The sequence below is a fragment of the Spermophilus citellus genome (assembly GCF_964194105.1).
Source record: "Spermophilus citellus genome assembly, chromosome: 14".
NCBI lineage: Eukaryota > Metazoa > Chordata > Mammalia > Rodentia > Sciuridae > Spermophilus > Spermophilus citellus.
In genome coordinates this window covers 69,874,186-69,901,964 of record NC_138194.1, presented here as the reverse complement: position 1 = coordinate 69,901,964, position 27,779 = coordinate 69,874,186, and the positions used below count along the sequence as shown (strand labels likewise).

The window sequence follows — 27,779 nt, the reverse complement described above, 5'->3', positions numbered from 1 at the left end:
TAAGACATCTACATAGATGCCCTGTGGATAGGAACTTCTAAGGAGTGATTCAATGACATAAACGGACACCCTGGTAACACCTACCAGGCTGTCAGTTGCTTTGACACATATGAATTTCTCAGGATGGATATGTAATCGTTTTATGACTTCTTTCCTGCAAATTTCTTCTTCTATTTGCTGACTTGTTCATTCAACAAATATTACTGAACTACCACTAGGCCCTGTGCGCTAGAAGCTGAGGGTATAGCAAACAGTTAAGTTCCAGTCACAGCCCTTAAGGAGTTCAGGAGCCACTTGGAGAGACAGAGAAATAAGCTAGGCAGAGTCTAGAGTGCTCTACAGGCTGAACTTGCCAGGGTGAGGGTGGGGTCAAGCTCAGAAAAGGTGACCTTGAAGGAGAGATCTGAGTCATAAAGATTATAAGGGCTTGCAAGTGACAAGGTGGAGAGGGTGGGGACAGCAGATTCCAGACAGGCACAGGTCCTGGGTCAGTGGAGGAAGGGGCTCAGGATATGGAGCGGCACTGATCTGGGTTTAAGCAGATCACATACCCACCTTGAGGAACTCAGAGGTGAATGCATGTGTCAAAGCATCTTACAGCCTGGTAGGTATCACCAGGGTGTCTGTTTATGTCATTGAGTCATTCCTTAGAAGTCCCTAGCTGCAGGGCATGTATGTATGTCTCCGTCACCCTTGCACATCATCTGGGCCAGGGGTTTAAGATCTGGGCCTGGTCATATAACCTGTCTGAGCCTAGATTTTCTCTATAAGACAGGGACAAGAGGACTGCATATGGTCTCCATAAGGGGGTCAGTGAAATAAGGTCCACATGACATATTTACTATGGTGCTAGTATAGGGAAAGTACCTAGTTTTCAACCTGGAAAAGCTATTAGGAAGCAGTTGTGCTCTCAGTGAAGTAGAATGCAGCCTTTTCTACTCATTTCTCTTTAAAATAAGAGAATAAGAGATTGCAAATGGAGCTCAGAGTGGGTAATATATTCCCATGTCCTACTGACATGACAGCTGCTGGCTGCTGTTTCTCTTGCTCATCCTTGTCCTCTCTGACTATTCCTTTCCTAATAGCAATTGTGTGGAGCTCAGTTCCCAGAAGAAACTGGCAACTGCCATTCAGATGCAACTGTGCCTCTGCAACCCCGGTGGGCTGACTGCCCTTTCTGTTTCCCTCCCCCTGGTGTCATGACTTCTGATTCATCAGAGGGAAGAAGGAGGGTCAAAACCAAAGCCCCATGCACCTGGCCACTCTAGGAAAAAATGCCCAGGTCATAAAACCCCACTGAGCCTAGGTCCCAACTACAGTTGAAAACCAACTGAGCTACAATTGCCATCTGCCAGAAGAATGAAGTTGGAGGTAGAAAGTGAAATCAGCTCTTATCCAAACTCCCACTTCTCCTCCCCCACCTCCCCCATTCCCAAGGACTCCATCCAAGCTACTGCTTTCCAAAGGTCAATTCAACATGGGTACATGGGGGCTCTTGCCTGAATTGTCTTTCTGTAGCACAGAATGCTCAGTAATTGTGACAAAGGAAGGGAGCGAGGGAGGGAGAAAGGGAAGAAAAGAGGAAAAAGTGAGTTTAAGTATTACAGAATTTCTTCTCTTTATCAAATATAAAGTATCTATTAAATAGAGTGAACATGCCTCTAAAGATTAGCAAAATCAGTCCTTTGGAAGGAATATCTTATAGCCTCCATTTCAGCTAAGATGACCTAGTGATCTAAGGGTTATTACAGAGGATTCCATGTTAGCAGTTTACAGAAAAATAATTAGTACATAACACCCCAATTACATCTCAGTAAGAAAAATTAAAAGGGGAAGGGAAACATGGGTGGCTGTTACAGATTAAAAAAAATTTTTATTACGTCTTCCCAAAGCTCTCAACAGAAAAAGAAAAAAAAATAATAAAAAAAAAGAAAAGAAAAAAGGAATTTCCAGCAGGCTGACCTTGAGAAAATCCCAAACCACATTCTATAAAAAAGAGCACTGCTGCCACTGTATTTACAAATTGCTTCTTTTCAAATTATTATCTTTGAAATTAAGAGGGCTGCCGAGCTTGCTTCAGGAATGGCTGCATGTGCTCAAGGTGTTCAGGAGCCACTGAAGAACCTCAAGCAGGGCAGGGTGGTCCCATCCTCTCCTGCTGGGTTGTTGGCGGGCACACCTGGGCATGCAGGGCTCACAGCATGCCCTGATGGCTTGCCCAGGGAGTCTGCTTTCCTGAGCTCCTGTCTGTGGCAGAGCAGTCATGAGTGTAATAATCGCTCTGCCAAGGGCAGCAAGAGTCTCCCAGATGTTGTACAGCTGAAGGCACACAGCCACGGGGGACAGCCCCCTAGTGACTCCGACCACACCCCCTGACAGGTGGCTACAAAGCCAAACAAGCAATAATAATGGCTTTGGAGATAATTGCGATCATTCCCTCTCTTGGGGAACTTCTGACAAATAAACAATAGAAACCATCAGTGACCCTAATTCCCTGAGCCTGTCAAATTTCGGCTCAGAGCGGAAGCTCCAAGCCTGGGGCTTTTTGCTGGTAGGATACGGCGCCCTCATGTGTCTCTATGTTTCAAAGCCACAGCTTTCCTTTGAATGACAACCCAGTACAAGTTCTAGTGGAAATTTTCGTGTGGGATTCACAATATCTGAAAAATCATCTTTAGCCACCAAGCACCAACTCTGGAAGTAAGCTACGATGACGTAAGCCTCTGGATTCTTGTTTTCCACAGAACTCTGCTCTAATTCTAGAACAGAAAAGACATCTAGGAATGGAGTTCAAAAATATAGATACTTGAATACCGAATATGGGAAGCCTGTAGAGTCAGAAAATCTTTTAAAGATTTAAATGTTGCCTGTAGTCTCCTTCCATTCTGAAATTCTAATTGCCAATTCACAATTATGATAATATAACTTATCAGGATAAATGCCTAATAATCATTTGTAATAGTAAACATGGAATGCTTGCCACGTGCCAAGCCCTTGAATGGAGAACCCTACATACATTAACCTATCAGTCCTCACAACAGCTCTCTGGGTATCTACTTTCATCATTGTCACTTAACAGATGAGCACTCTGGGGAACAAGAGAGTGAAGGACATGTCCAAGGTCATACAACTCCAAGGAGCTGAAGCAGGCTACTAAGGACCTCTCTTGACCATCCCTCAAATTCCACTACAATAAATAGGAAAAAAATTTTTTTCTCAAAAGCAAAACAAAGCCATGCTTATATTTGACATGGTGCAGAGCCTTAAAGGTCCTGTAAATTCTAAGTTTAAACTCTCTGGAAGCCCTCAGAATTGGCTGCAGCAGGACAGAGGCGAGATGGCTGTTCCACCCCCCTCCCTCTCACTCTGAGGAAGGACAACTGTGTGCAGCCCTGAGACGCTGGGCAAGACATTGACTCTCATGCTTGTTTCTTTCCTTCTTGATGAAGTGGAGTCAGAAGACCCTTGTCCATGAGAAAATGAGTAAGTTGTGACATCATGGAAAACAAAGGTCTCTTTATTTGTGTGAGATTAATCATTCTTTGCATTCATTATGAACAGTCCTCAGGTTCTGTTTCTTTTGGTTATTTTTTTTTTTCCAGGGCTGGGAATGGAACCCAGGAATGGAACTCACACACGATGCTAGGCAAGCCCTCTACTACTGAGTCACACCCTGGGCCCAGTAACTGCTTCTTATGAGGTATTTGTGTCACATACCCAGCAAGAGTTTCTTTTTAACCTGGTATCTGACTGCTGGATGAGTCAGTGCATTTGCTACCATTCTCCCAAGACAAAGGAAAGAATCAGTGCCCAGAAAGAATAAGCCTTACTTAAGATGTTTAAAAGGGCACAGTGTAATGCAAAGGAGAAGACTGTGAGCTTTCTGTGTAAATAAAAACTCAGGAGGGTTGGCCCTGAGCCACAGGCCAGGGCCGCAAGCTCTTCTTGGTGAAGTGCCCCACCCCTCATGCTGGGAGGGCTGGTCAGGGGACCCAGGTAAGTGGCAGGCCCCAAATGGAGAGATACCTCGCTTTATCCCTTCTTCTTTCATCTGCTTTGAAGGTACTGGACCAAACTCCTCTTCCATGGGCCTGAACATTCGTTTAACAAGGACACTGCTGAGGAGAAAAGGAGCAGAAACTGTTATGGGCAGCAGACAAGGTGTCAAAACACAAGTTCATGTAAGTGGCAGTCCCTCTCCTTTTCCCTTGTTTACACCACCCCTAGTTCTCCACAGCCAGAGCCACTCACCAGCCTCCCTCCTGCCCTTGCAGGTCCCAACTCATCCCTGTTGGGAGCAGGAACATACTCTGCCATCTTTGAGGCGTGGACCTAAGACCTGCTCTACATTGCTGATTATGAATCCACAAAGGGGAGAGTTCTGGGTTTTGCCCACTCTAGACTTCAACTGCTGTCCTCTTCCTGTTGAGAAGATCAGGGCTGGGGGAAGCCAGAGTGAGCCCTGGAGGGGAGCAGAAGCTTGCAGTCAGCCCTCTCCCATCCAGTTGTGGCCTCTTCTTCTTCTGCCCCATCTTGCCAGCCCCTTAAATGCTCTTTTTTTCTTTTCTTTTTTTTTTTTTTTTTGAGACAGGGTTTCCCTAGGTTGCCAGGCTGCTCTCTAACTTGTGATTCTCCTGCCTCAGCTTCTTGAGTAGCTGAGATTAACCTCTCTGTAAAGGCCACAGCCTGCTTGGCTGGGACTTAGCTGTGAACTGTGCTGATGTCTAATGTCATCCCCCTCTCTCCTTCTCCTGGTCAGAGGAGACGAGGTTGCAGTAGTGGGAGTTCCTCTCAGACCCAGATGTCCTGTCCTGTCCTTCGTTCCTTCTCAAGGGAGGTTCCAGTCCCCATTCCTGGAAGCCCATAGAGATGAGGCCCTGCATGACCTCAGCTGGGTCAGTACTGATGGTTCTGTATTTCCTTCCAATGTCCCTGTAAGGAAGGGAAGGACTGTTTAAGAGGAACAGAAATTAGAAGTCACTGATATTGTGAAAATGCTCTTAAGTGGAATCTTACTATTCTTTAAGCTCTCAAAGGAGAAGACTGCAACATTTTCAAAATTTTTATTCTCTGGGGATTCCTAGACCCATGAAGCAATGCCAGGCAGACAGTTCAGCAGAACTGTTAAGACAGGAACTCTGGGGCTAGACTACCTTGATTTAAACCCTACTTTATAATTTACTAGCATGGAATCTTGGACAAGTTTCTCAACTTCCCTGGGCCTCTGTCTCCTTGACTTTAAAAAGAGACATTGACATAGAAATGATAATATTTAAGGTGATAGAAATGCTAATGACCTCAAGTTGATCATTATAGATGGTAAACATGTACTCACTCATATCCATCGTCTATGAGTGAGTACAAATATTATACGTCAATCTAAAAATAAATGTCAGAAATTAGTTAATTAATTAAATTTTAAAAGGAGGCTGTTGAGAGAATGGAGTGAACTCACATCCGAAGCACACTCACAAGAGGTTCCCTGATCCATTGAAAACACCTCTGAAGAGTTCAAGGAAGATGGTGATGATAAAGTTGGAGACATTGAGCAAAAGAGAGATGGAGAAAATGAAATAAAACAGACAATTTGAAAGAGGTCAGAATTTCTGCTCACCATCACAGCAAATAGTCCAAACCACCACTTGGGTCCACTCTAAGGTAATGTTCCCTGCATGGGAGGCTGACATTATATGGTCCCAAGCTTCCAGTTAATGCAAGATCCTGCAACTCCCTGCTGGCATTATTGTCACCAGGAAGTTATTTGTCAATTCTCGAGTGGAGTTAATGGTAGGGTCCAGAGGTAGAAAGAGCACACGGTATGGAACTAGGAATCATCCAGAAAGTATTTCTATAAATTATAATAGCTTAAGCCAATGAGGCTTTAATTTGTCTTCTCATATTCTAGCTGGTCCAAAGGGTAGATCAATCAATCAAACTCCTTGGTAAGACTTCAGATTTTACAAAGCTTCATCTCCTCCATCACTTAAGTCTCAGCAACATTCTGAGCCAAACAGGGCAAGGACCAGTTTTATCCCATCTCAGTGATGACAGAAGTTTCAGTGGGTTAAGGGTCCTAAGCAGGGCAGTAAGTGAACCAGGCTGTTCAAAGAGCCAACCTCTGACCTCTGAAGGAACAGTCTCACCATAAAGTTACTCAATAAATCCGAGATGATGAGTAAGGTATAAGAAATAATATTGAGACAGTCTTCTTTTATTCCCTAATATGTCAGACAATGAAAACAGCCAGAGGAAAAATCTAAACCTCAAGTCCCAGCTGAAGGTTTTTGTAAGCTTGTAAGACACTGTTCCCTCTGTCTTCCCCTCACTATTGTGTCCTAAAAGCAGGTTATGTTACTCTGTCATGTCTTGGAACTAGAGTGACCACGACCTCAGGACTGAAAGATTGAAAATCCATCCACACAGCAGCCAGTTGCCATTAGGTTAATAATAGGAAAATGGCCTGAAATATTACCAGACACTGTTTCACGCTGTGTGAAGGTTCCTGAGCTAATGCTCTCTCTCCTTTTTTCTCCCAAGCAAGATTTATTTATATTTTCCCAGTTCTGTTGACTTTCAATAGCACCCCATTCTGAGCCATGACTGACTTTGCCATTAAAATAGCACCTTGGATAAACCACATTTCTCTTGGGAGTTCAAATATGCTCTTTCACACTTTCTAATCTATAAACCCAGTAGGGGTCAATAAGTTTTGTGTGCTCTGAATTCAACTGTTCCACTTGTTTTCAAAGCAAGGCCAGAAAAGAAGGGCAGGTGTGACTGGCCTGTTGGCCGGATGAAAAGAGCACGAATTTCAGGTCTCCTGATGCGCAGGGCAATTACAGTGAATTATACCACAGAAAGCCTCAAGGACAAGGAAACGGTGATTTCTCCAACATCAATCTCCATCCACTGGCATTACAAGGTGGTCAATATGTAGAATGGCCCAGGGCCAGCAGCACATTCAGCCACTTGCTTATAGGGTCCATCTCAGTGAAAGCAAGCCCCTGAGGTCGAAACAGAGGAGTGTTACATTTCATCAGAAAATACTGGGAAGGTGTCTGGTCTGAAGCAAGAGTCTCTGGACACACCCAGGAGAGATAATGTTGTGTTCTACCCACCAGGCTGAACTGCCCTAGGTATTGGGTGCCCAGTGAGGAGATGTCAAACTGAAGTACAGAAAAGAGTGGCAATCACCATGGGGACATAGTTTGTTCATTTCGTAACTCTGCTTATGGCCCATATATGTTATTTATGGTGAATGCCCTAAATAAATGGAGTCCCCTTTCTACATTAGTGTCAGAAATTAGAGCTCATCTTATATTCAAGTCCTCACAAAGTCTTTTACATTATGGAGTATAATTATTTTTTAGTTGTAGATGGACACAATATCTTCATTTTTATTTATTTATTTTTATGTGATGCTGAGGATCAAACACAGTGTCTTACACGTGCAAGGCAAACCCTCTATCACTGAGCCATAATCCCAGCTCATGGAGTATAATCTTGATTAATTTATTTTCAACAGATTATTCTTTGGGGGAGTCAACTAAAAATTAATGTTAATTTGAGGTGTGTACAGAATTCACTTGACAAAATTAATAAAAAAAAGAAAAAGAAAACACAGGGTTAGGAGCTACTATGGCAATAATGAACTAAAAAAATGTAAGTTACAAATGATTAGGTCAGTAGACTCCAGAGAGATCATTTTAAAAGGTAGTACAGATTTTTTTTTTCTGACTAAAATGTTATAGGTTGAGGCAGAGCAATGTTCCAGCCAAGAATAACTTGAAAAACTGTCTATATAAATTTTTAAAAATCTTAGTGAACGTACTAGAGAGTTGCCCATAAGACAGCCAGAATTTGAGTAGAGAGCTCAGAGAAGATAGCCACAGAGAGGTGAGCTCAGGAGAATCAGCGACCGCTTCCTTCTTAAAGCATCTGTTGGTTCTAGGTTGGGATAAAGATCATGGCACTCATTTCCATGATTACTGATAAGCCAAACTGAAGGGCAAAGAAACTTGCATAGCTTTTGACAATTTTGTGGTGCTAGATAAATGAAGTTTGGGATTGCAAAGTTATCTAGGACTTACGTTCAAATTTCTAGAGAGCAAGGATGCAGAAAAAATTGAACCAGATACTCTGTCATCTTATTGAGGCATGTACCACATTAAGCAACACAGGACAACAGACTAAGGAGTTAAGCAGAGAGCCCTTGAAAAGCATAAAGAAGTGAAGGACTTGGCCTAAGAATCACCCCTGATGGAGGCTGTGCACATGTTACTAAAGATGGTATCTGCTCAGGGCCAGGTGATACATATGGCAGCCTCAAATCTGGTCCCCACTGCCATGTAAACTCATGGGGACTCTTCACAATTTTGGTTCCATACTTCAAGGGATGAACCAAGGTTGTGCTTTTGTGCAAGCCAGAAAGATATCTCAATGAGGGCCTGTCTCTTGATGCCTCCTTTGCAGCCACAGATCAAGAATTGAGAGGGTTAGGCAATAAGGCACAATAGTTAAAAGCAGGTAATGGGAAGTGCAGGTAGATATTCCTTCAATTACTGCTTCTATCATTTCCTAGCCAGGTTTAGGCAAGTTTTTTAGCAAGTTTTCTAATCTCCTGAAGCCTCAATTTTCTCATAATCAAATGGAGGTAATAGGAAATCTGGGAGAATTGAATGCATACTGCATATAAGGCACCTAGTTCTGTGTCTAGCCAAGGTATCCAGTGAACATTAATATTACTTTTACAAATAACAATAGCCAACTACCTACTATGTATTAACTCTGAGGCTCCAATGCTGCCCATATTACTCAATCAAATGTGGGTTAGAAGATGTGTAAGAGTATGAGACTTGGGTCTCAGGATTCATAATTATATAAGGGTAGTTCTTATAGAGAAGCAGAACCAATGGAGTTACAAGCAGGTCAATAGCCATCTAAATGTAGTCAGCTTGTAAAGGACAATTTGGGATAAGAGAGATTTACAACTGATATCTGCTCATCAAGGAGCACTCAGGATCTCAGACTTCTCACTCTGACACTAACTTTTCTCTGGAGTTTTTTATTTTATTTTATTTTACTTTATTCATAATACTAAGTGCAATGTTAATGCTAGATGAAATGTTAGAGATTGTTCTATACAAAATCTACAAGTGCAAAACTGAGAAAATCAAAGTACAGGGATCAAGGAGCTGGCCCAAGACTTCACATTGGCAAATGGCAGTCAGGAGAAAACTCAGGCTTCCTAAGCCCACTCAATATTCTTTCTGTGCCGCCACATGGTCTGTTGTAAGATATGTGAATAACAGATTAGAATTGATAGTGCTAATCATTTCTGTTCATTCAGCCACTGGAAATGTATTATTTATGTGCCAAGATACAAAGAACAATCTAGTAAGTACTTAGAAAATTTGGAACTCCAAACTTGGGAGGTAAATCATAGACAAGGTTCTACCCCAAGTTTGGGGAATAATCTTACTCCTTTGAGACTCTTTGCCTTTGGAAAGGAAGGTGGCAAACATTTTTCTGTCAAAGGCTGGACAATAAATATTTAGGCATCACAGCCCATATGACCTCTGTTGTAACTATTGATCCTGTTGTTATAGAACCAAAGCAGTCACAAACAGTACATAAAGGAATCTACATGTTTGGGTCCCAGTAAGACTTTATTTGTGGACACTGGGATTTCATAAATTTTATAAGTCATACAATATTATTCTTCTTTTGAAATTCTTCTTAATTGTTGAAAAATGTAAAAGCCATTTGTTAGTTTGCAAACGGTTCAAAAACAGATGGTAGGCATGAGGTAGGTGGTCTTCAGACCATCACATGCCAACCTCTGCTCTAGGAATGAGCCCATCAACATCTGCTCCATTTACTTTACCAGCTGTGAAATGTTTTACCAGTGAATATATTCATTTCCTAGAAATAGGAAGCACAGGTTTGACTGTGGTTTGGATGGGAAAAATATCTAGAAATTTTAGTTACACATATCTAATGCAAACTAAAAGCATAATATAGATATTGAAAAAGAATGGAGCTCTATCTTGCTTTAAGAGAAAAAAAAAACCACAATTAAGTCATAAAAAGTTATACCAATATAATCTGAATTCATGTGTTTCTAACACATGTTTTTCTCCAAAGGCCAATTTTAAGGAGACTCTTGACAAATAGACTTTTAACAAATCTCCAGTAGTACCCCTGGAGGGAAATTGGGATGTTGAGGGTTTTATTTTAAAGGAATATAAAGAACGGCTGCAGAGAGGGAAGGGATATTTGGATGTTGAGGGAGAATGTGACTTAGTCCAGAGGGCAGGATTTGAGAGATGATAGGTTGAAATCAAGAGCAGGTAGATATCAGCTTGACAGACAATACATCTTGCTAAGAGCTGGACTGGTATTAACAGTAATGACACTCCCTCCTCACAAAACACACACACACACACACACTGAGCTCTCCGTCACGGGCAACATTCAGGCAGAAGCTGGCTGACCACCTCTCAAAGATACAGTATAAATGTTACCATTGCCTAGAAGAAGCCCTCAGCTCAATAGCTTTGAAGGGTCTTTCTTGGCTCTAGACTTCGAAGTTTACAAAATGAGTTAAGAATAGAAAGAACTTTGAAGATCTGACTGCCCCTAAAATTCTGCGGTACAGGTTTTGGTGAGCATGTGTTCTTTGCAAAGATGGATAACATCCCTATCACTGTTATACAGAGATATGATGTGGAAAACATTGGCAGCCTTAGTGACAACCTCTAATCTAATCTTAGAGGACAGCAAGCAGGTTCTCAGCCTTTCCAAGTCCCATGGAAACCAGCTAAGTGGGCCCTTCAAGAGATATGTGTGATCCAGGGATACTGGAAGTAAGGCAGTCTCCTTTGGCTCTTGCCTCAGGCTTACCTTGATTTTGTGTTGGGACCAGCAATGGGCAGCAAGGACCATCCCCCTCCCTCCCAGATTGTCCGTTTCTCAGCTCCTAAGTGCTGAGCTGAGTGGAAGGTCCCACTTCCTGCTCAGTGCCACATCTACTGACATGAACTGACTCAGGGTGTTTAGGTGAAATAACCAAGTGTCTTACCCTTCTCGCTCATCATCCGTGTTGTAATACACCTGTGGAACAAAACAATAGGCTTACTGTAGGTCAGAGACTGCAAATGGAAATAAAGCATGTGACACACAGACTTTGCCAACTGTCTCTTAAAAAGACAAAACACAAATGTGTTTAATGATGCTCTGACTGTGTTTCTAAGGAAATGCAAATTTTTAACCGCCTCATATTCTCCTTGGGGTTCATTCTTAGATTTTCATGAAATAAAATAGGAAATCTGATTATTTCTAGCTGAAGTCAATCGAATCAGATTACTTTGACCCTAAGCCAAATCTTGCTCTTGACATCAAGAAAATATGTTGGCAGGATCTAAATCCATTGTTTAGAAAAGCTGTGGCTTGCAGGGTGGCTCAGAGAGCAGGGCTTATGAGTAACCAATCCCACCTGGTCTACAAGCAAGCAGCCTCCACGCACTGTATTACTGGGGAGGGGGTGAGCAAGAGTGCCCCATGGCAGATCAACAGCAACCCCATGCCTTTCAACTACGGTGGCCCTAAAAGAGCCTGGGTTACCCTCACATCCCACAGCCACACAAATTTAGAAGTAGCATTCAGGCTGGTGAATGTCTCATGACTCTGAGAGCCATTCGTAGCCACAAGGAATCTCTCTGAAAACAAACATTATTAGATGATCAGTGAATGGCCAACAGAATCAGAATTAAAAAAAAAAAAGTAAAGCATCCTTATTATTTGGTGGAAGATGGGAGAAGTTCAGAGGGAATCTGCTATGTATGTGTATCCTCCTCACCCAATTATTTCTAAAAATTAATTTGGGCCCTTTTGTGAGCTTTATGTGTGTGCTTCAGGGCCAGTTGTGTTTGGGTGGAAAAATGATACCCAAATCTGCATCAAACATTCACATATTCACTTCTAAAGATGTCTCCAATTCTAATGCCTTAGTCATTGTCCCTGCCTGGCATGGGTCTGGACAGACACCTTCCCTGCAGATGTTCTCAAAGGCTCCTGGCAGCTCGTGGGATGCTGCCAAGCACAGGCCTGGTTGTGTAATAACCCTCTTACCTGGTGTGACTCTCCGGAATGAGTCATTCTAGTTACTAGCTCAGATTTCTATGGGAAATTTTTCCTCTGAAACTTTTTTTGGGGGTGTGTGGCTATTGTTGTAATGTATACCTTATTTCTTCTTCTTAAGCAGAAAAGAGTAAGTTTTTTCCATTCCAAGGTTCAGTGTGGCATCCAGAGCCCCTGTCACTGTGATGGACCAGAAACGGGCTGTCCATGAGTGAGGGAACCTGGACCACGCTACTGACCCAGATTGTTTCACAGAAGTTCCTGGGGGGGACTTAGGTTTTATCGGCTTCTGCAAATGTGGCATCATGCACCCGCCTGCCTGGCTCCCTGGCAAGGTAAGTCTTCTCAGCAGAGATGTGGTTGCTGTTCCAACATGGAAGAGCATTCTCCTAAGGGTTTCCCTGCCCTCCTGAGCAGCCCCTCCTTGACCCTTCCTGTCACTGTCCATTCACTTCCTCTCACTTAACAATCCACCGTTTCTTCCCTGTCGGCCACTGGGCCCCTTGCACTCACATTTTTTTTTTTTTTTTGGTACTGGGAGTTGAACCACTGAGCCACATCCTCAGCCCTTTTATATTTATATTTTAGAGACAGGGTCTCACTAAGTTGCTTAGGGCCTTGCTAAGTTGCTGAGGTTGGCTTTGAACTCACAATCCTCCTGCCTCAGCCTCCCAAGCTGCTGGGATTTCAGCATGTGCCACCACGCCCAGCATAATCACAATTTTTTGAGCATGTTTTTCAAACCTTAAAGTGCCTAAAAGATACATGGAGACATATTATTGTGAATTCCTAGAACTCACTTGGAGATTAGAACTCTGAATTCAAATCTGAATCCTTACCAAAACTACTGTGAGCTGGGGTGAGATTGTGGACAAACCATGATTCAAGAGACCCTTCCTGGCTTGGTGGCACCTGCATATGTGTATGTGTTGGGGGGGGGGGGACATGACCTGCCATGTCACGTGGCCCTCCCACCAATAGATTCTTCAAACTATGGCTAAAATTGCTCTTGATCCTGCCCACCATCCTGCACACATAAGGATCCTCTCCTTTTTTCCTTTTTCCACTAACGACCTTTTGGAGAAGCCCAAAAAAACACAGCAAGAAGACTCTCAATCTTGGACTTCCCAGCTTCCAGAAATATGAGCCAATAAATTTATGTTTATTAAAGGGCAGGGAGGAAAGGGTGCTCCTTAGGTTGAGGAAGGCTGTAGAGTGCACATTATTCAAAAGAGGATGCCTCCAAGTGCCAAGGTCTCCCCCAAGCTCCCCTAATCACTTGTCTATTAAAGGCATTCCCGACATGAGCAGCCGAGATCATGGGGCTTTGATATGAGGTATGAGACTAAAGGCATCCATGGTGCCTATGTAGTGGATTCATTCCCTGGTGTCGACCAGTTTTTAATAACCACCTGAAGAATCTTCCAATCCAAATGTGAGTCAATGAGTTAATGGGGGAACAGGAGACATATGGACTGACCATCACCAAACCATATTCCTGGCAGGTATTCTTGGGTGAATAGGAACTGCTGTGCCATAGTGGGGAGCCCTCAACATGGCTTGGCACTCACTGACTGTGAGAGCCACAGGGCAGTTGACCCTACTGTGCCCAGAGCTGCAATGAGGCTGATTTTAGCAAGACCCACACCTTCAGCTGTCACTGAGCTGCACGCGGCTGCCTGCTTCCCTTCTCCTCTGGTAAACCTGTCTCTCTTCCACCCTGCGACACCAGCTCTTGTTCTGCATGTCCAAGTGTGCCAACCCCAACCCCATCCTCACTTCTAGGCCAGAGCACTGTGACTTCCTTCCTGCCTCTGGAAGATCCCCCAAGCATGGAGCTTTTCCCAGAAAAGGCACTTTAAAAGCCCCAGCTGGCCACTGTCCCTTCCTTCAGCTAAGCAAGTTGACCAACCATGGCATGTACACAGGCTGTTCTAGGGCACAGATAAGTGTTCCTCTGCCACCAGGAGTGCAGGGCAGACTCCCTCACAGACTCCTTCATTCTGCCTCAAGGTCACAGGGGAAGCCTAAGGGCTCTGTGAGGGTGGCCTCCAGAGAGCAAGGCTTAAGGACACCCATGGCCCAGGGGGTTGCTGATCAGGCTGCTTTGAAACCAACAATCTGTAAAGGCTTCACTTTCCTTCTGAGTCAGCCTTCAGCTGGGAACCCAGCTCGCAACCCTGAGGGGCGAATGAGGACAGAGGATGGACAGTCATGGGCGGCCAGGTTGGGTCACCTTTGCTCTTAAACTCATTTGTATATTTCAGGGAAATCTTGCCAAGAGAGAAGATCAGGTTGTCAGAATAGACACAGAACTGCAGCAGAATCAGGACAACAAACAGTAAGATCAATCTAACTCCATGATCCTCTCTCCTGGAAGGTTCAGAAATCCAGCTCCATAAAATCATGGAGTAAAGATAATATAGACAAAATCACTATCACATACTTGGGAATTTAAAAAAAATTAGATGCTGGAACTCCTGTCTGGATAAATTATAAAATTTTTCCTTTCCCCTTGTGTGCCTGTTCCTATGAAACAAGTAAGACAAGATAGAAACATTAAATTAGTTTTTACTGGAAATCATTCCAAAGAAAAGCCACAGGTATTTTGTTACCATGTGACGTCATGAATGGCAACAGTAACCACCACCACCACTACCCCTCTGGTTAATAAATACTCTCCAGAAAAAGAGAGTGAAGCCAATAATGATTTCTCCTTCTAGACTAAGATCAATTCCAGGGAGTGTCTTCACACTTAGAACAGGAGAAAAACTTGAGTGTGTTGCTGTGCCCCACTCCTTAAGACAGATCTTTCCTCAAGGGACCCAGGATTCAAAACAAGACTAATCAATGCAAAACTCCAAACTCAACTGATCTGGTAAAAGACAATTCTGGGGCCAGGGATGTGGCTCAAGCGGTAACACACTCGCCTGGCATGCGCAGGGCACTGGGTTTGATCCTCGGCACCACATAAAAATAAAATAAAGATGTTGTGTCCACCGAAAAAACTAAAAAATAAATATTAAAAAATTCTCTCTCTCTCTTTAAAGAAAAAAAGACAATTCTGGCTAATTCTTAAGGAAATATATTTTTTCTTTTTCCCCACAATTTTAATTTATCACATAAGAGAACTATACAAAAAATAAAAGGGGAAAAGATCAGCCTTCTCTCATAAGCCAGTTAATAATAATAATAAAAAAAAACGGGGGCAATTTTTCTTCAAATACAATTAGATAACTAGGATTATGGTATAGACACAAGTTGATATCCTACTATTTTTTTCTTTTAGTATTAGGTATTGAGCCCAGAAGCATTTTAACATTCCATCCCTTTTTATTTTTTATGTTGATATAGGGTCTCACTAAGTTGCTTAGGGCCTCACTAGTTGCTGAGCCTCAAACTTGTGATCCTCCATCCTCAGCTCCCGAGCTGCTGGTATTACAGGCTTGCACCACCATGCCCAGCCTATTTTTTTTCGTTGATCATTATCTTAATATTTTCCATATTGTTATACGGTTTCCATAATTAAACTTTTGGTGGCTGCATAACACTCCACCAACCTGAGGAACCATAAAAACAGTCAATTATTAGACTTTCAGGATGCTTTAGTATTAGATCTTTAATCTCACTTGTAATCATTTGGATGAGAAATGATTTACCAACTCAATGAAAGCTGTTATTTTACCAAAGGAAAATTTGGTGACAGGGCCTTACTTAATCAAAGATTTTTTCCCTTTGCTCAACTTTATGAAGGCACAGATGCAGTTATATTTTCTAGCATTAGGTGGCGCTCTGCTGCTCTGGCTAATCCCCCATGATAAGCCAACAAAACAATTTCTCTTACAGGTTTTCAGTCTTCTTGCTTGCTTCCTCTTTCATTGCATTACCAACACTTCACTAGTTCTCCTCTTCCCTTTAGTAAGGGAAGACCTGACATTCTTTCCCATAAAAATCCAATTTTTGAAGACAATAGTGTTGACTTTTCCTCTAATGAATAGAAGATGGGTTTTATTTCTGTGGTCAAAATTGCCTAAAGCATTTTTGTCTTATGGCACCACCAGGTCCACAGATGGACAATGGTGGCAGTCAGCAGGGAGGTCTTACCTGTCCTGTCCTCTGCAGGTTTGCAAAGTGAACATCAGGAATGAAGAGAACAGGCTGTGAGTGCAGATCTGGCATGGTTTTGAAGTAGGTGATGTCACTCTTCTTCTGTAAAGGTATGGCGGCCAACTTCCCATCAGAGGCTGGACGCGACCACAAAACCCATAAACGACAGGGTTATGCATGACTGAGAACCCTCAACTACCAGCCCTGTCTTAGCAAAAGTTCACGGCTTTCTCCTACAAAGCTTTCCACATACCATAGATATGAACACAGTTTAAAAATCTCCCCCAACCCCCCATCCATCAATGAATAGAAAAAGTGAGCACTGTAGGTGGAGCTTGGGTCCTCACACCCTACAGGAGGATGTCAGTGTTCATATTACAAAGTCCCTCTGACCTCAGTGTGCTCATGTGAATTTATTTGCTTCTCATTGGGACAATCACCCTGACTGCTCTGCTAGTAGACAGCAGGCCATGCCTTCCACATTTATGCTTTTCTCTGTAATGCACTTCTTTTCACCTGTTTACCCAAGGGGCCCCGCCCACCTGGAGCCTTTTCCTTAGCATAATTAGTTTCAGAGAAACTCACAGTTGTTGCACTGGGTTTGGGGGGCCTGGCCTTTTCCTTTCTTCCTGTTCTGCTTCCTCTCTTCGTCTCGGATTTTTCTTTCTGCTCCCTGATAGGGAAAAACAAACACAGACCATGTCAAGCATATTCTCAGAACATGCAATAAATTTTCACATATACAAATCACAGTGATATGACAAGGAGACCTGAAAGTTCCACGTTCATCCCTGAAGCAAGATTGGCCTTCGATTCAGGAAGCTGAGCACTCCCATGAATCTATGCTATGTGTTTGACCTATGAATGATCCCATCTCTCCAAGATTTTCTCCTTTTTTGGTATCTTGCCTATTTAAAGAACTTCAGTTTTGAATCAGTGTGGAAAAACCCTGTTCCCTAACTCAGTAATGCCCAGTAAGTAATTTTAGTGATTACAATAAAACGTCATAAGATGAAGCATTGACCAATTAAACTCATTCCTAGTCATGGAGATGGCTTTAAAGTTGAATGTGACATCCCTATAAAATTTTTTCCTTTGCTTGTTATGAGCTTTTTAAAAAAATTACCACAGTGGTAGAAAAAGGGAGGGAATTCCTGCCTTACTTTGTGACCACACAAAGATATGGGATTGCTTTGTACACACAAGTACAATTTTGTTTCCTTATCAATATTCTCATATGCTTTTAGAAATGGTGCTCATTCAACCAAATAGACAAGGTTGTGTCTATTCTCTTCCTGTCTGCCCCTCTGCTCTTTGCAATTTGATTTTTCCATTGGCTCCTTTGCCAATGTTACTAAATCTCACCCTGCTTAACCAGTTGATCATTACCTTAATCAGTCTTTCCTGTCATCAATTGCTGCAACCCTGGTCATTTGCTAGCTAATTTCCCTATTCTTATTCCCAGTACAGATATTCCAGCAAGATTTCTTTTTGCTTTCTCTCCAATTTTGCAGAATTCTTCTGCATCATGTTTTCATAATGCCCTAGACAGATGACATTCACATGGGCAACCCCAGCCTATACAACTTCTTTATTTGCAGATCCTGCCCCTTGTAATAGCAGATTTAAGGAGTAGAGAAGCTCAGTCTGGCCACCAAGCTCTACCTCTTTAGAAACTGCTCCCAAATCATCACACGCAAAAGTGATTTGACAAGATAAAATGTTAATCTTCTGCATGCCAATAAAGAAATGGCAAAAGACAGTTTAGTGAAAATACTTGCAATAAAACATCACATAAAGCGTCCAACTCTAAATAGATAATGAGTCAGATGAAAAGAACAACATATTAATGCAAAAGGGGACAAAGATCATAAAACAGGCAGCACACAGAAAAAGACACACAGATGGTTTGAATTAAAACAATGTCATAAACTTTTTTGTTATCAAATTGGCTCTTTAAAAAAAAATGGATTGCCAATCCTGGCCAAGGTGAGGCCAGCCATAACACTGGGGATTTGGGGTCAACAAAGGCGTATTAAAGGAGATGGCTTTTGAGCCAGTTCTTAAAGAATTAATAATAATAGCAATACATACGTGGCACTTGTCCTGTGCCGGGTGATTTCTAAGAGATTTATGTAGATACCATAGAATAGCTACAGTATGTAAGCCAGATAATTTAAATACATATTTTTGTATCCAAAACCACCAAAGGGAGCAATTGTTTTACTTACACTAAGAGGGGTGATTATTTTATAGTGTTCCCTTTTAGTTTTGTCATTGACACAGATTATGCAAATTCGTAGCAAGGGGGAGATTATTGAAATTATTGAAATATCCTCTTTATAGAGTGTTTGTATCTAGAAAAATGTACCATTTTCATAAAATAAAGGATTGAATGCAGACATTACCTTGCTCAAATGGATGTGAAATACTAGCAAGAGACCCTCCAAAATATTAAAGTTCATAAAGGAAAGTACTCACTTTTTTTTTTCAGGTTTATAAAAGTTATTTTTCTCTGTGTTGGGAACTCTGTGCAATATAGTATTTAACATGAATAGAATCCTGGCTTTCTCTCATCTAAGTTACATTTCATCCAAGACACATCCCAAGTTTGGCTTTGGCCAAACACTTTTGTTTCTAAATTAGTGTTGTTGTTGTTGTTGTTTTAATACTATTTCTGTAAGGAATAGGTCTGGGATTATTCTTTTTCAAGATTTATATATGTTCAATGTAGATTTTTAGGCATTCTTTGATATACTAAAACTAAGGGATTGACATAGAACAGAGCAGATCTCTAGAGAACACAGTCTTGGTGCCACTTCTATATAAGGAATTTCCTGCCCAGAATGCCCAGATATCAACATGACAAAAGAATTCTAACAATATCCAAACACTCTTGGGAGAACCACAGTTCTCTTTTCTAAAATAAAGTTTTGGGCTTGGCAAAAATGAAGTTTTTGACTTGACAATGCCCCAGGGAAGTTTTAATTACTCCATTAAGATGGAGATAGCTTCCCTCCTAAGGTCTCTCAAGAATCCTTTCCCTGCTAGGATTATTTGTGACCTGAAGCTTAAAGAAAATACTACTTCTATTCTTATTAAAATGTAAAAAGAAGGTCTAGTTCTTCCAGAAGAGTACCTCTGCTACAAGGATGAAAGTTATCACTTGAAAATAAGTTCCCCATCTCAATATTCTTTCACTATGGAGTATTAAATTTGAAAAATGTATCTGAAGAGTTCTAAATACATTGTGATTGCTTTTGCCAACACTGGAGAGAGAATGGCTATTTCTATCTTTTATTTAACACTTACATTGTTTCTCTTAAATTTATTTTAAGATTGCAACTTCATTCTCAAGTTTCGGTGCAGTATAGTTACTGTTTGCAATAATATAAATTCTTTTTTCATGGAAGATTATGGAAGTAACTAAATGTAGACATAAAAATAGTATACACAATTATCTATCTAGGTAGTTATACGGATAGTTCTTTCTTTTTTTTAAGGGGGGGGAGGGAGAGAGAGAATTTTTAATATTTATTGTTTAGTTTTCGGCAGACACAACATCTTTATTTTATTTGTATGTGGTGCTGAGGATCGAACCCAGCGCCGGTGTGCATGCCAGGCGAGCGCGCTACCACTAGAGCCACATCCCCAGCCTTAGTTCCTGAATTTCTAATGCATAAACATGCATTTCAATAGAAGTCTCCATATTACAAAAAAAAAAAAAATTAGAGAAAGCCCTTATTTTCCACCTGTAGACCCACAGGTATATTAATTAGAAATTAAGCTGGAGGATTATAAATAGTGCAGAATTGCATCTGTTAAAGATTCTAGACTGTGATTAGGAAACTTATGGTTTTAAAATAGAATAGTTCTCCACCCTTGTTTTAGAATATAATTTAAATCAAGCATTTGTACTTTTACACCTATTTGAAAAATATACAAATGAAATTTTTATTTCTCTTTCTAATCTCCCAGGAGTGAATTTTTGCCTGGGTTTTGAAATTAGAACTATAAATATAGGGGAGTGATTACACTAAGGGGAGTAATTATTTATAGTGTAAAATATAATATAATGAAAAATTATAACAAAAGACTCTATCCAGCTTATTAGAGAAGTTGACAGCAATTACAGTCAATCCCCCTACATGGTACCATGAGATTTTCCCATGTGGGTTTCTGGACTCCCTCCTAATCCTCAGCAATATGATTTCTAATACCCACTAGAAACTCATTACTTCACTAGTTACTTAGAGTAAATACCATTAACTCAACATTCTCCAACCATGTTCTTCTACTTCACCCTATTATTTACTTAATTGAAATAATTGGCTACTGGAAATGCCACCTATTTTCTGATTGGCAAAATGTATGTGAACATGATTTCTTTTGGGGGAGATATTTATGTTTACAAACATGCCCACATGGGTAAGTGAGCCTCCCAACCATTTCTTTTCTTGCTACAGATGACCCTGGTAGGTAGCATGAGTTCAGGCAGTAAATACTTTAGAAAAACCCATTCAATCCTCTTTCCCACCCTCTGTCTTTTAGAGGTAAACTGTGAATGAAAATTTATAAGATACTCTTAGTTTCTTAAGCCCCTCTTTTTCTAGTTTTCTAATGTTCAATATAACATTCTCTATTCATTCTGCAAGGTTTTTGTTCTTGTTTTTTGGCATTTATCACTTCAACACTATGCAACAAGACAATTATATGAACATTTTTTTAGGCTTTCTTTTTCCCATTCCCAATTCCAGTTGCCAGAGTAAAGGTAAATTGGTTGTTAAATATTTCTAGCCCATCCTTCCCTCCCTTTTTCCTCCTTTTTCCAGGGTGGGGGAGTACTGGAGATTGAACCCAGGGCCTTAAATGTGATAGGCAAACTCCCTGCTCCTGAGCTACATCCCCAGCCCACCTTCCTTTCTTCTTGCCTTTAAGTTTACTCCTTATTCCCAGGGAGTAAACCTTCATGGAGGAGGATTCCACCATCTCCCTTGGAATTTCTGGAATAAAGTAAGGGAATTCAAATTATCTAAATGCTTTCCCATTTATACATCTGAAAATTCTATGCTGTACATAATTTTAAATGTTTTCTTAATGTTTAATATGTTGAACTAAAGACAAACTGATTTTCTTTTGGTTTTAAAGCCTACCTTGGGTCTTTTTTGAGGTTTTAAAATAGTTATCATTTTGTTATTTTATGCGTAAAGTTATTAATTAATTAAAATAGTATGATTTTGGAACCAGACCTGTATTTATATCCAGCTCTGTTCTACTGTATGTCTTTGGCCAAGTGGTTTATGGCTTTAGACCCACAGTGTACACTGATGTGATTGGCCTGTGTTATGGAGACTGCCCAACAGTCCCTCAGAACATGGTGCTGCTCTGAGGATTGAGTAATTGACACTAATTACAATCACCATGGCCTGAAAGGCTATTGAATTAAGGGCTGCACATTGCTATGCTGCATGTCCCTCCAGCCCTGTGTGGCAGAAGCTACTACGTCTCCCTTCTCTTGATCATCTCTACCTTCTGCTGTCATTGCTCTCAGCTCATGGAGCCCACTTCTCCCCATGCCCTTTTACTGCTAAACCCTAACTTTCGGATATTTTAATGTCACTATAGACCTTTAACATAAGGACTGCGGCTCTTGATTTCAGAGCAATGGGCAGTACCGACCAGCTACTGGCCTCTTTTTCCCCAGCATCCAATCTGAAGTAATGTCCTTTTACTCACAGTTCATACCTAACAGCGGTTAGTCAGCTTATTCTATTTTTCATACAGTCTCCGCATCCTCTCCGATTTTTAAATAATTGTATTATGTCTACATCATCAGACCATCCTGTCTCTCCCATCATGTAGAATAAGATTTATAGGGAAATATGTTCTTCATGCTCACCATCAGCACTTTTATCAGTGCTGTAGACGTTACCATTAAAGTTCATTCTCTACTAAATTTTCCAAGAGGGAGTGTTCACTAAATTAGGTGGGGAGGTTGTTGTTGTTGCTATTTATTATTATTATTATTATTTTGGCTTCTTGTGCCTGCAGTCCTTACACCTGAAAGTTAATTTGGTTGGATATAGAATTCTTGATTATATTTTCTTTATCTATTAAATATCATGGTCTTTTGACAAGGCATTGCTATTGAAGTTTGATGATAAATGTTTCTTATTAGTGACTGATTATCTTACTTAGTTCTCCAAAGAATATTTTTTCTAGTTTTGAAAGGCCAATAGCTCAACTACTTGGTACTAGTTACCCTGGGTCAATTTTGCCAAGTATATGATAGACCATTTAAATATGTATACTTTCCATTTCAAGTTTTCCTAATTTATCATTCTTAGCACTTGTTCTATTCCATCGTTTTGTCTTTTGCTCAAAAATTTCTAATACATACACACATATTCGAAATATATTTATAAAGTAAAGAAAATTAATTTCTTTTTTATATTTATTATTTTCGGTCATAATTCTTTTTTTCCAATTTTAAAAACTGTACCACTTTCCGGCTTACGTTTCCTTATGATGTCATCTGTCGTATTTATGCACTGTGTTGTTGCTTTCTGTGTTGTCTTCCGAAATATTTTATTCTTTTATTTCTAAATTCTTTCCTGAATTCTAACACATATCTTTTCAAATCATCTTTTCTCCAACATCATGTGTATGAGTTTTTCCAATTGTGATTTATATTGATCTTCCTAACTTTATTGTTTTCTTAACTTCATTTAGCTCATTTGGAACCCTGGACTGTAGCTTTCACCAGTTTAAGGTGATGTCTTTGCAACATGCATTCATTGCCCATAGGAAAGTCTGATCTTAATCTCTTTTTTGGGGATTTGACAGTTTACTGTTGGTCAATTTTAAGTGAAATATATGGGCCAGCATACTTCCTCCGGGCTCACAATCTCTTCTAGTGTGTTCACAAAAGAATCTTGTTATTTCAACTTTCCCTTTTCTTTTCACCCAAACTCAATTTGATTCTACTCTCAGCAATTTTCCCCAGAACAAGATTTTGTTCTAAAAGAAAACTTCAGTTTATCACTTTTTATAAAAAACAAAACATTTCCATATGCAATCCCTTTGCACTCATCAGAAAACTGGAGTCCACAGACTCTGTTCCCTCCCACCCTAGTCACACACACCATGCTCAGAATGTCCACTTCTGTGCTGTCCAGGGTAGTACTGGGGTGTCCCTTGGGATTACTGGAGGGTTTCCTGCTCTTCGACCATCAAATTGCCCCATGACTTTCCCTCTTAGCTGTGCATCTCATTACTGATGCTTAGTCCCACTCATATTTGGATTTGTGAGGATCTCTTGTCACTTAGCCAAGGGATTTTAAACTTTGCTATTCTAATTGCTGAGCCATATTTATGGTAAAGTTTATGGAGATTCAAAGCACATGTTTACTGAGTGCATGTATACTAAAGAACTCACTTTACAGGTGGTGTTTCCATTCTAAAAAGACCTAGATAAGGCCCATTTAACCCATAAAGTTACATTGCTATGTTATGAGATAGTATCTACATGCAATAAAAACTATTGATCTATTATTTCAGTTATCTAATAAAATCAGACCATAGCACAGAGTGGGTTATAGGCCAAATGTTTGTCCCTGCCCCATTCGTATGCTGAAGCTCTAACCCAAATGTGATGATGTTTGGAGGTGGGGCCCCCGGTTTAAATGAGGTGGTCTGGGTGGGGTCCTGATGATGCAATTAGTGTCCTTATAAAAAGAGACACACAAGTGGCTTTTCTTTCTCCATCATGTGAGGGCACAGAAAGAAGATGACATCTATAAGCAGGAAGAGGACCTTCACCTCTAAACTAGTCAGCACCTCAATCTTAGACTTTCTAGCCTCCAGAATTGTGAGAAATAAATTTCTGTTGTCGAAGCCACGCTGTCTGTGGTATTTTGTTACAGTAGCCTGAGTTGACCAAAACACTGTGCAATGTCAATCAATCATTAAAACAGTTGTAAAATGATTAACTAAAAAAATAAAAAACACGCCTCGCTTTTGCTGAGGTTGGATTTGAACTCCTGATTCTCTTGTCTCAGTCTCTAGAGTCTCTGGGATTACAAGTATACACTCTGGCACCTGCCATACATCAATTTTTAATTCTGTATAGTGTCAATTATTTTCAAATGTCTGGTTAGTTTTGCCCATGTCATAATACAATAAGGTGCCTGTTAAATATGATTGAATTTTTCTTTTTATTGCTATAATTGTTGTCATTTACAGTAATTTGGAAAATAATTTCTTCCTAATTATTCTTTAAAGGCAAAATGTTTATAAAGTGAAATTTACTTAAAATGGAGTATAAACATTCAATATTAATAAATATTTAATATAATGTGAATGTTAGTATATTAAATTTTAATGATATTTACAAATTTTGTAGGTAATTTCTTATATGAATTTTTCTAAACACTGTTTTTCATGATTGAAATCATGAAACAATTTTGACTTGATTCAGTGTTGTATATTTGAAGATTCAACAGAGTACTATTCAATCAAATTTAGTCTTTATATTCAAATTATTTTCTGACTTTAATAAAAAAAAGACTCTTAAAAAATCCTCAGCTAAGTTTTTACTTAAATATCAATAGAATTCTGAGTAATGCAGATACTGTTCCTAAAATATTTCTGTTTTCCAACTGATTAAGAAGTTGTTAGTAATCTGTATTGTTCAAAAAAAAAAAGATTTTTCTTAATTGAAATAAAATTTTTATCCCACAAAAAAAAAAAAAAAAAACAGACTGGTCATTTCCTAGCCATCTAATGGGAACTGAGAATTAAAAGATTACCACACCCATGGTAATTGATGAAGTCATCATTTTGACACTACTAGACAAGAGAAGGTGACAAGGGGGAAATGTCATTAAAGGCAATATCTAATAACAAAGATACCTTTATGATAAACTGTCATCTTTACTCACTTTGTCGCAGAAGACCTTGATCTGGCAATAAGCTCTGTGAATGGGTTTATTGCTACGATTATTATAACTGTACGTATCAATCTGAATCATCAAAGGAAGTCCTTTCACTCCTTTCTGGGAGGAGAAATCTGTACTCAGGCAATTCACGGTGATAAAAATCTGAAGGAGGGAGAAAGAAAGGAGAAAGTTTACAAGTTACCAAACCAAGGATCTCCAAAAATAGGCATCAGCCTTCAACTCGAGGGGAAAATAATGAACAAACCTATAAGGCAATTGAAGAATATTGTGACACATAAAAACCTGTTGAATGCATAAAACGTAACATACATTATATAATTTATAATTATAAAATTCTAAGCTCTTTTCCTTTCATATTTGATTGAAAGAGACCATTTATTAAGTTTCTTGAAAATACGTCAGCAAAGTCTTATTTTCGTAAACATGTGTAAATGGATGAACACTGTCTTCTCAACATATTCGAGTTGTCACTTCTCATAGATCAGTTTCTCTAATCTCTGATCTGTGGGATTAAAAATAAATAAATTCAGATAACACCTTCCTTTGTGCATTCTTGCAGTGGAACTAGTTAACTGTTGATGTGTCTGTCTTTCTTACTTGACTAATCTTGAGCATCAGATCCAAAATTATTTAATTTTGTTTTTGAGTACGAAAAAGGAGAAAGTTTACAAGTTACCAAACCAAGGATCTGGCACCTAGTGCAGTTCCTGCAGAAGAGAAGGTATTCAATGAGCATTTGACGAATGAATCAGAATTGTTCTGCAGAAAGTCCACTAGGTCAAGAGTCAAAGGTTCCAAGGTTAAGCCCCAGCTCTAGCATTAACCAGCTAAGAGACCCATGGAAATTACTATGTCTTCAACTTTCAATTTTCCCTTTGAATCATCATTAAGATCCCTCCCTACAGGACAGAAGTTAAATACTAATACACTCCATGTTAGGAGGTAGAAAGTGTAATGGCATGGACACCCTCATCGGATAGGATGAAGCATCAAGAAATACAACAGAGATTGTGTGAATCCAAAAAAAGGAGTAACTCAGGTAAAGTACTGAGGATTACAGCAATGACTAACAAAATAACTGAAAGTAGTTTCATTATAAAATGTTGAAAGAAACAGAAAGAGATCCAAGTGCACTAGATTTATCCTTATCTTATACACTGGGTAGCTCTCAATAGATAAGGTGATTTATCACAGAATTGAGCTATAAATATAGCACCCACACTAAGTGGGAACTACATAGACAATTAAGAGGTAGTCTCTGAGAAGAACCAGTCTTACTAGACTATTTCCTTTGTACTATTTCCATTTTGATGACACATGTACTACTTTTTTTTCTTTTTTTGTACCAGGAATTGAACCCAAGGGCACTTAACCACTGAGCCGCATCCCCAGCCCTTTTCATTTTCTGTTTTGAGACAGAGTCTCACTATATCACTTAGGGCCTTGCTAAATTGCTGAGGCTGGCTTTGAACTTGAGATCCTTTTGCCTCAGCCTCCTGAGCTGCTGAGATTATGGGCTTGCACCACCCTGCCTGGCTTACTTATATATTCTTTTTTTTAAGTTTGAACCATTCATTGCTTTCAATTTGTACAATTATGTATTCTGAAAACCATCTCATCTGATGTATTATTTAATCTTTATTTGTGTATTTTTTTTGATCCCCTGAGTTTTTTATTCACCTTCAAACCCTAGACATAAAGACTTCTGTGTCACAGAGAAACCAGAAAGATTCGCCCTGTAGGAAGTGAAGACTCACAGTTCTTTTTAATATTTTTGTGTAACTATGAGGTCTGATTTAATTCATTTCAAGTCCTCGGCCTATAATCATTTGATAATTTTGGTAACCAGGCACATACTTTTTAGTGCTGTATCTCCCTAAACATCATTTTCCTTTATTTTTTTTAGCTTGTCACTTGGCAATGAGACATGCACCTGCGAGGCACCGGTTCAGTAGTGACAAGTCCAGCTGACAGATCTTAATAACACACTAATTACAATAGCCACGTGCACTAGTCCTCAGGCTCTCACATTTCTATCCTCCATCTGAAAACAAATGCCTAAAGATGACCTGACTACATGAACAAGGACAGAGATCCAGAAGGACTCTAAGTAATGAAGTTGTCCTGCATATGGGATTCAGGCTAAATAAGTAAACTTCAGCTTCTCTGGCCCCCAAAACACAAAAGAAGGGTGACTGTATGAGGTGATGGATACATTAATTTGCTTCAATCACTTTTACTAACTATATGTATCCCTCAACGTCATGTTGCACAGGAGAATATCATGCTAAGTGAAATAAGCCAATCCAAAAAACTAAAGGCTGAATGTTCTTTCTGATATATGGATGCTAACACACAATAAGGGGTGGGGATGGGGGTGCGATAGATATTCATTGGATTAGACAAATGGAAATGAAGGAAGGGGAAGGAAGATGGGAATAGGAAAGACAATAGAATGAATCAGACATATCATAAATATATGAATAGTGAAACTCCATATCATACAATTGCAAGAATGGGATCCTAATTAGAATAAATTATACTCCATGTATGTATAATATGTCAAAATAC

The 27,779-nt window shown here is 40.0% G+C and overlaps 1 protein-coding gene across 1 annotated transcript in view; it reads right to left on the bottom strand.

The window, feature by feature from the left end:
• GRHL2 (grainyhead like transcription factor 2) overlaps window positions 1–27,779 on the bottom strand; it is a gene marked incomplete at its 5' end in the record, with an annotated part of 106,573 nt that overhangs the window by 16,901 nt on the left and 61,893 nt on the right. Inside the window, 5 exons of the mRNA XM_081266660.1 lie at window positions 4,027–4,118; window positions 11,084–11,115; window positions 16,246–16,385; window positions 16,834–16,921; window positions 25,191–25,349. Coding sequence (XP_081122786.1) covers window positions 4,027–4,118; window positions 11,084–11,115; window positions 16,246–16,385; window positions 16,834–16,921; window positions 25,191–25,349 — 511 coding nt within the window. The remainder of the gene's footprint in view (window positions 1–4,026; window positions 4,119–11,083; window positions 11,116–16,245; window positions 16,386–16,833; window positions 16,922–25,190; window positions 25,350–27,779) is intronic.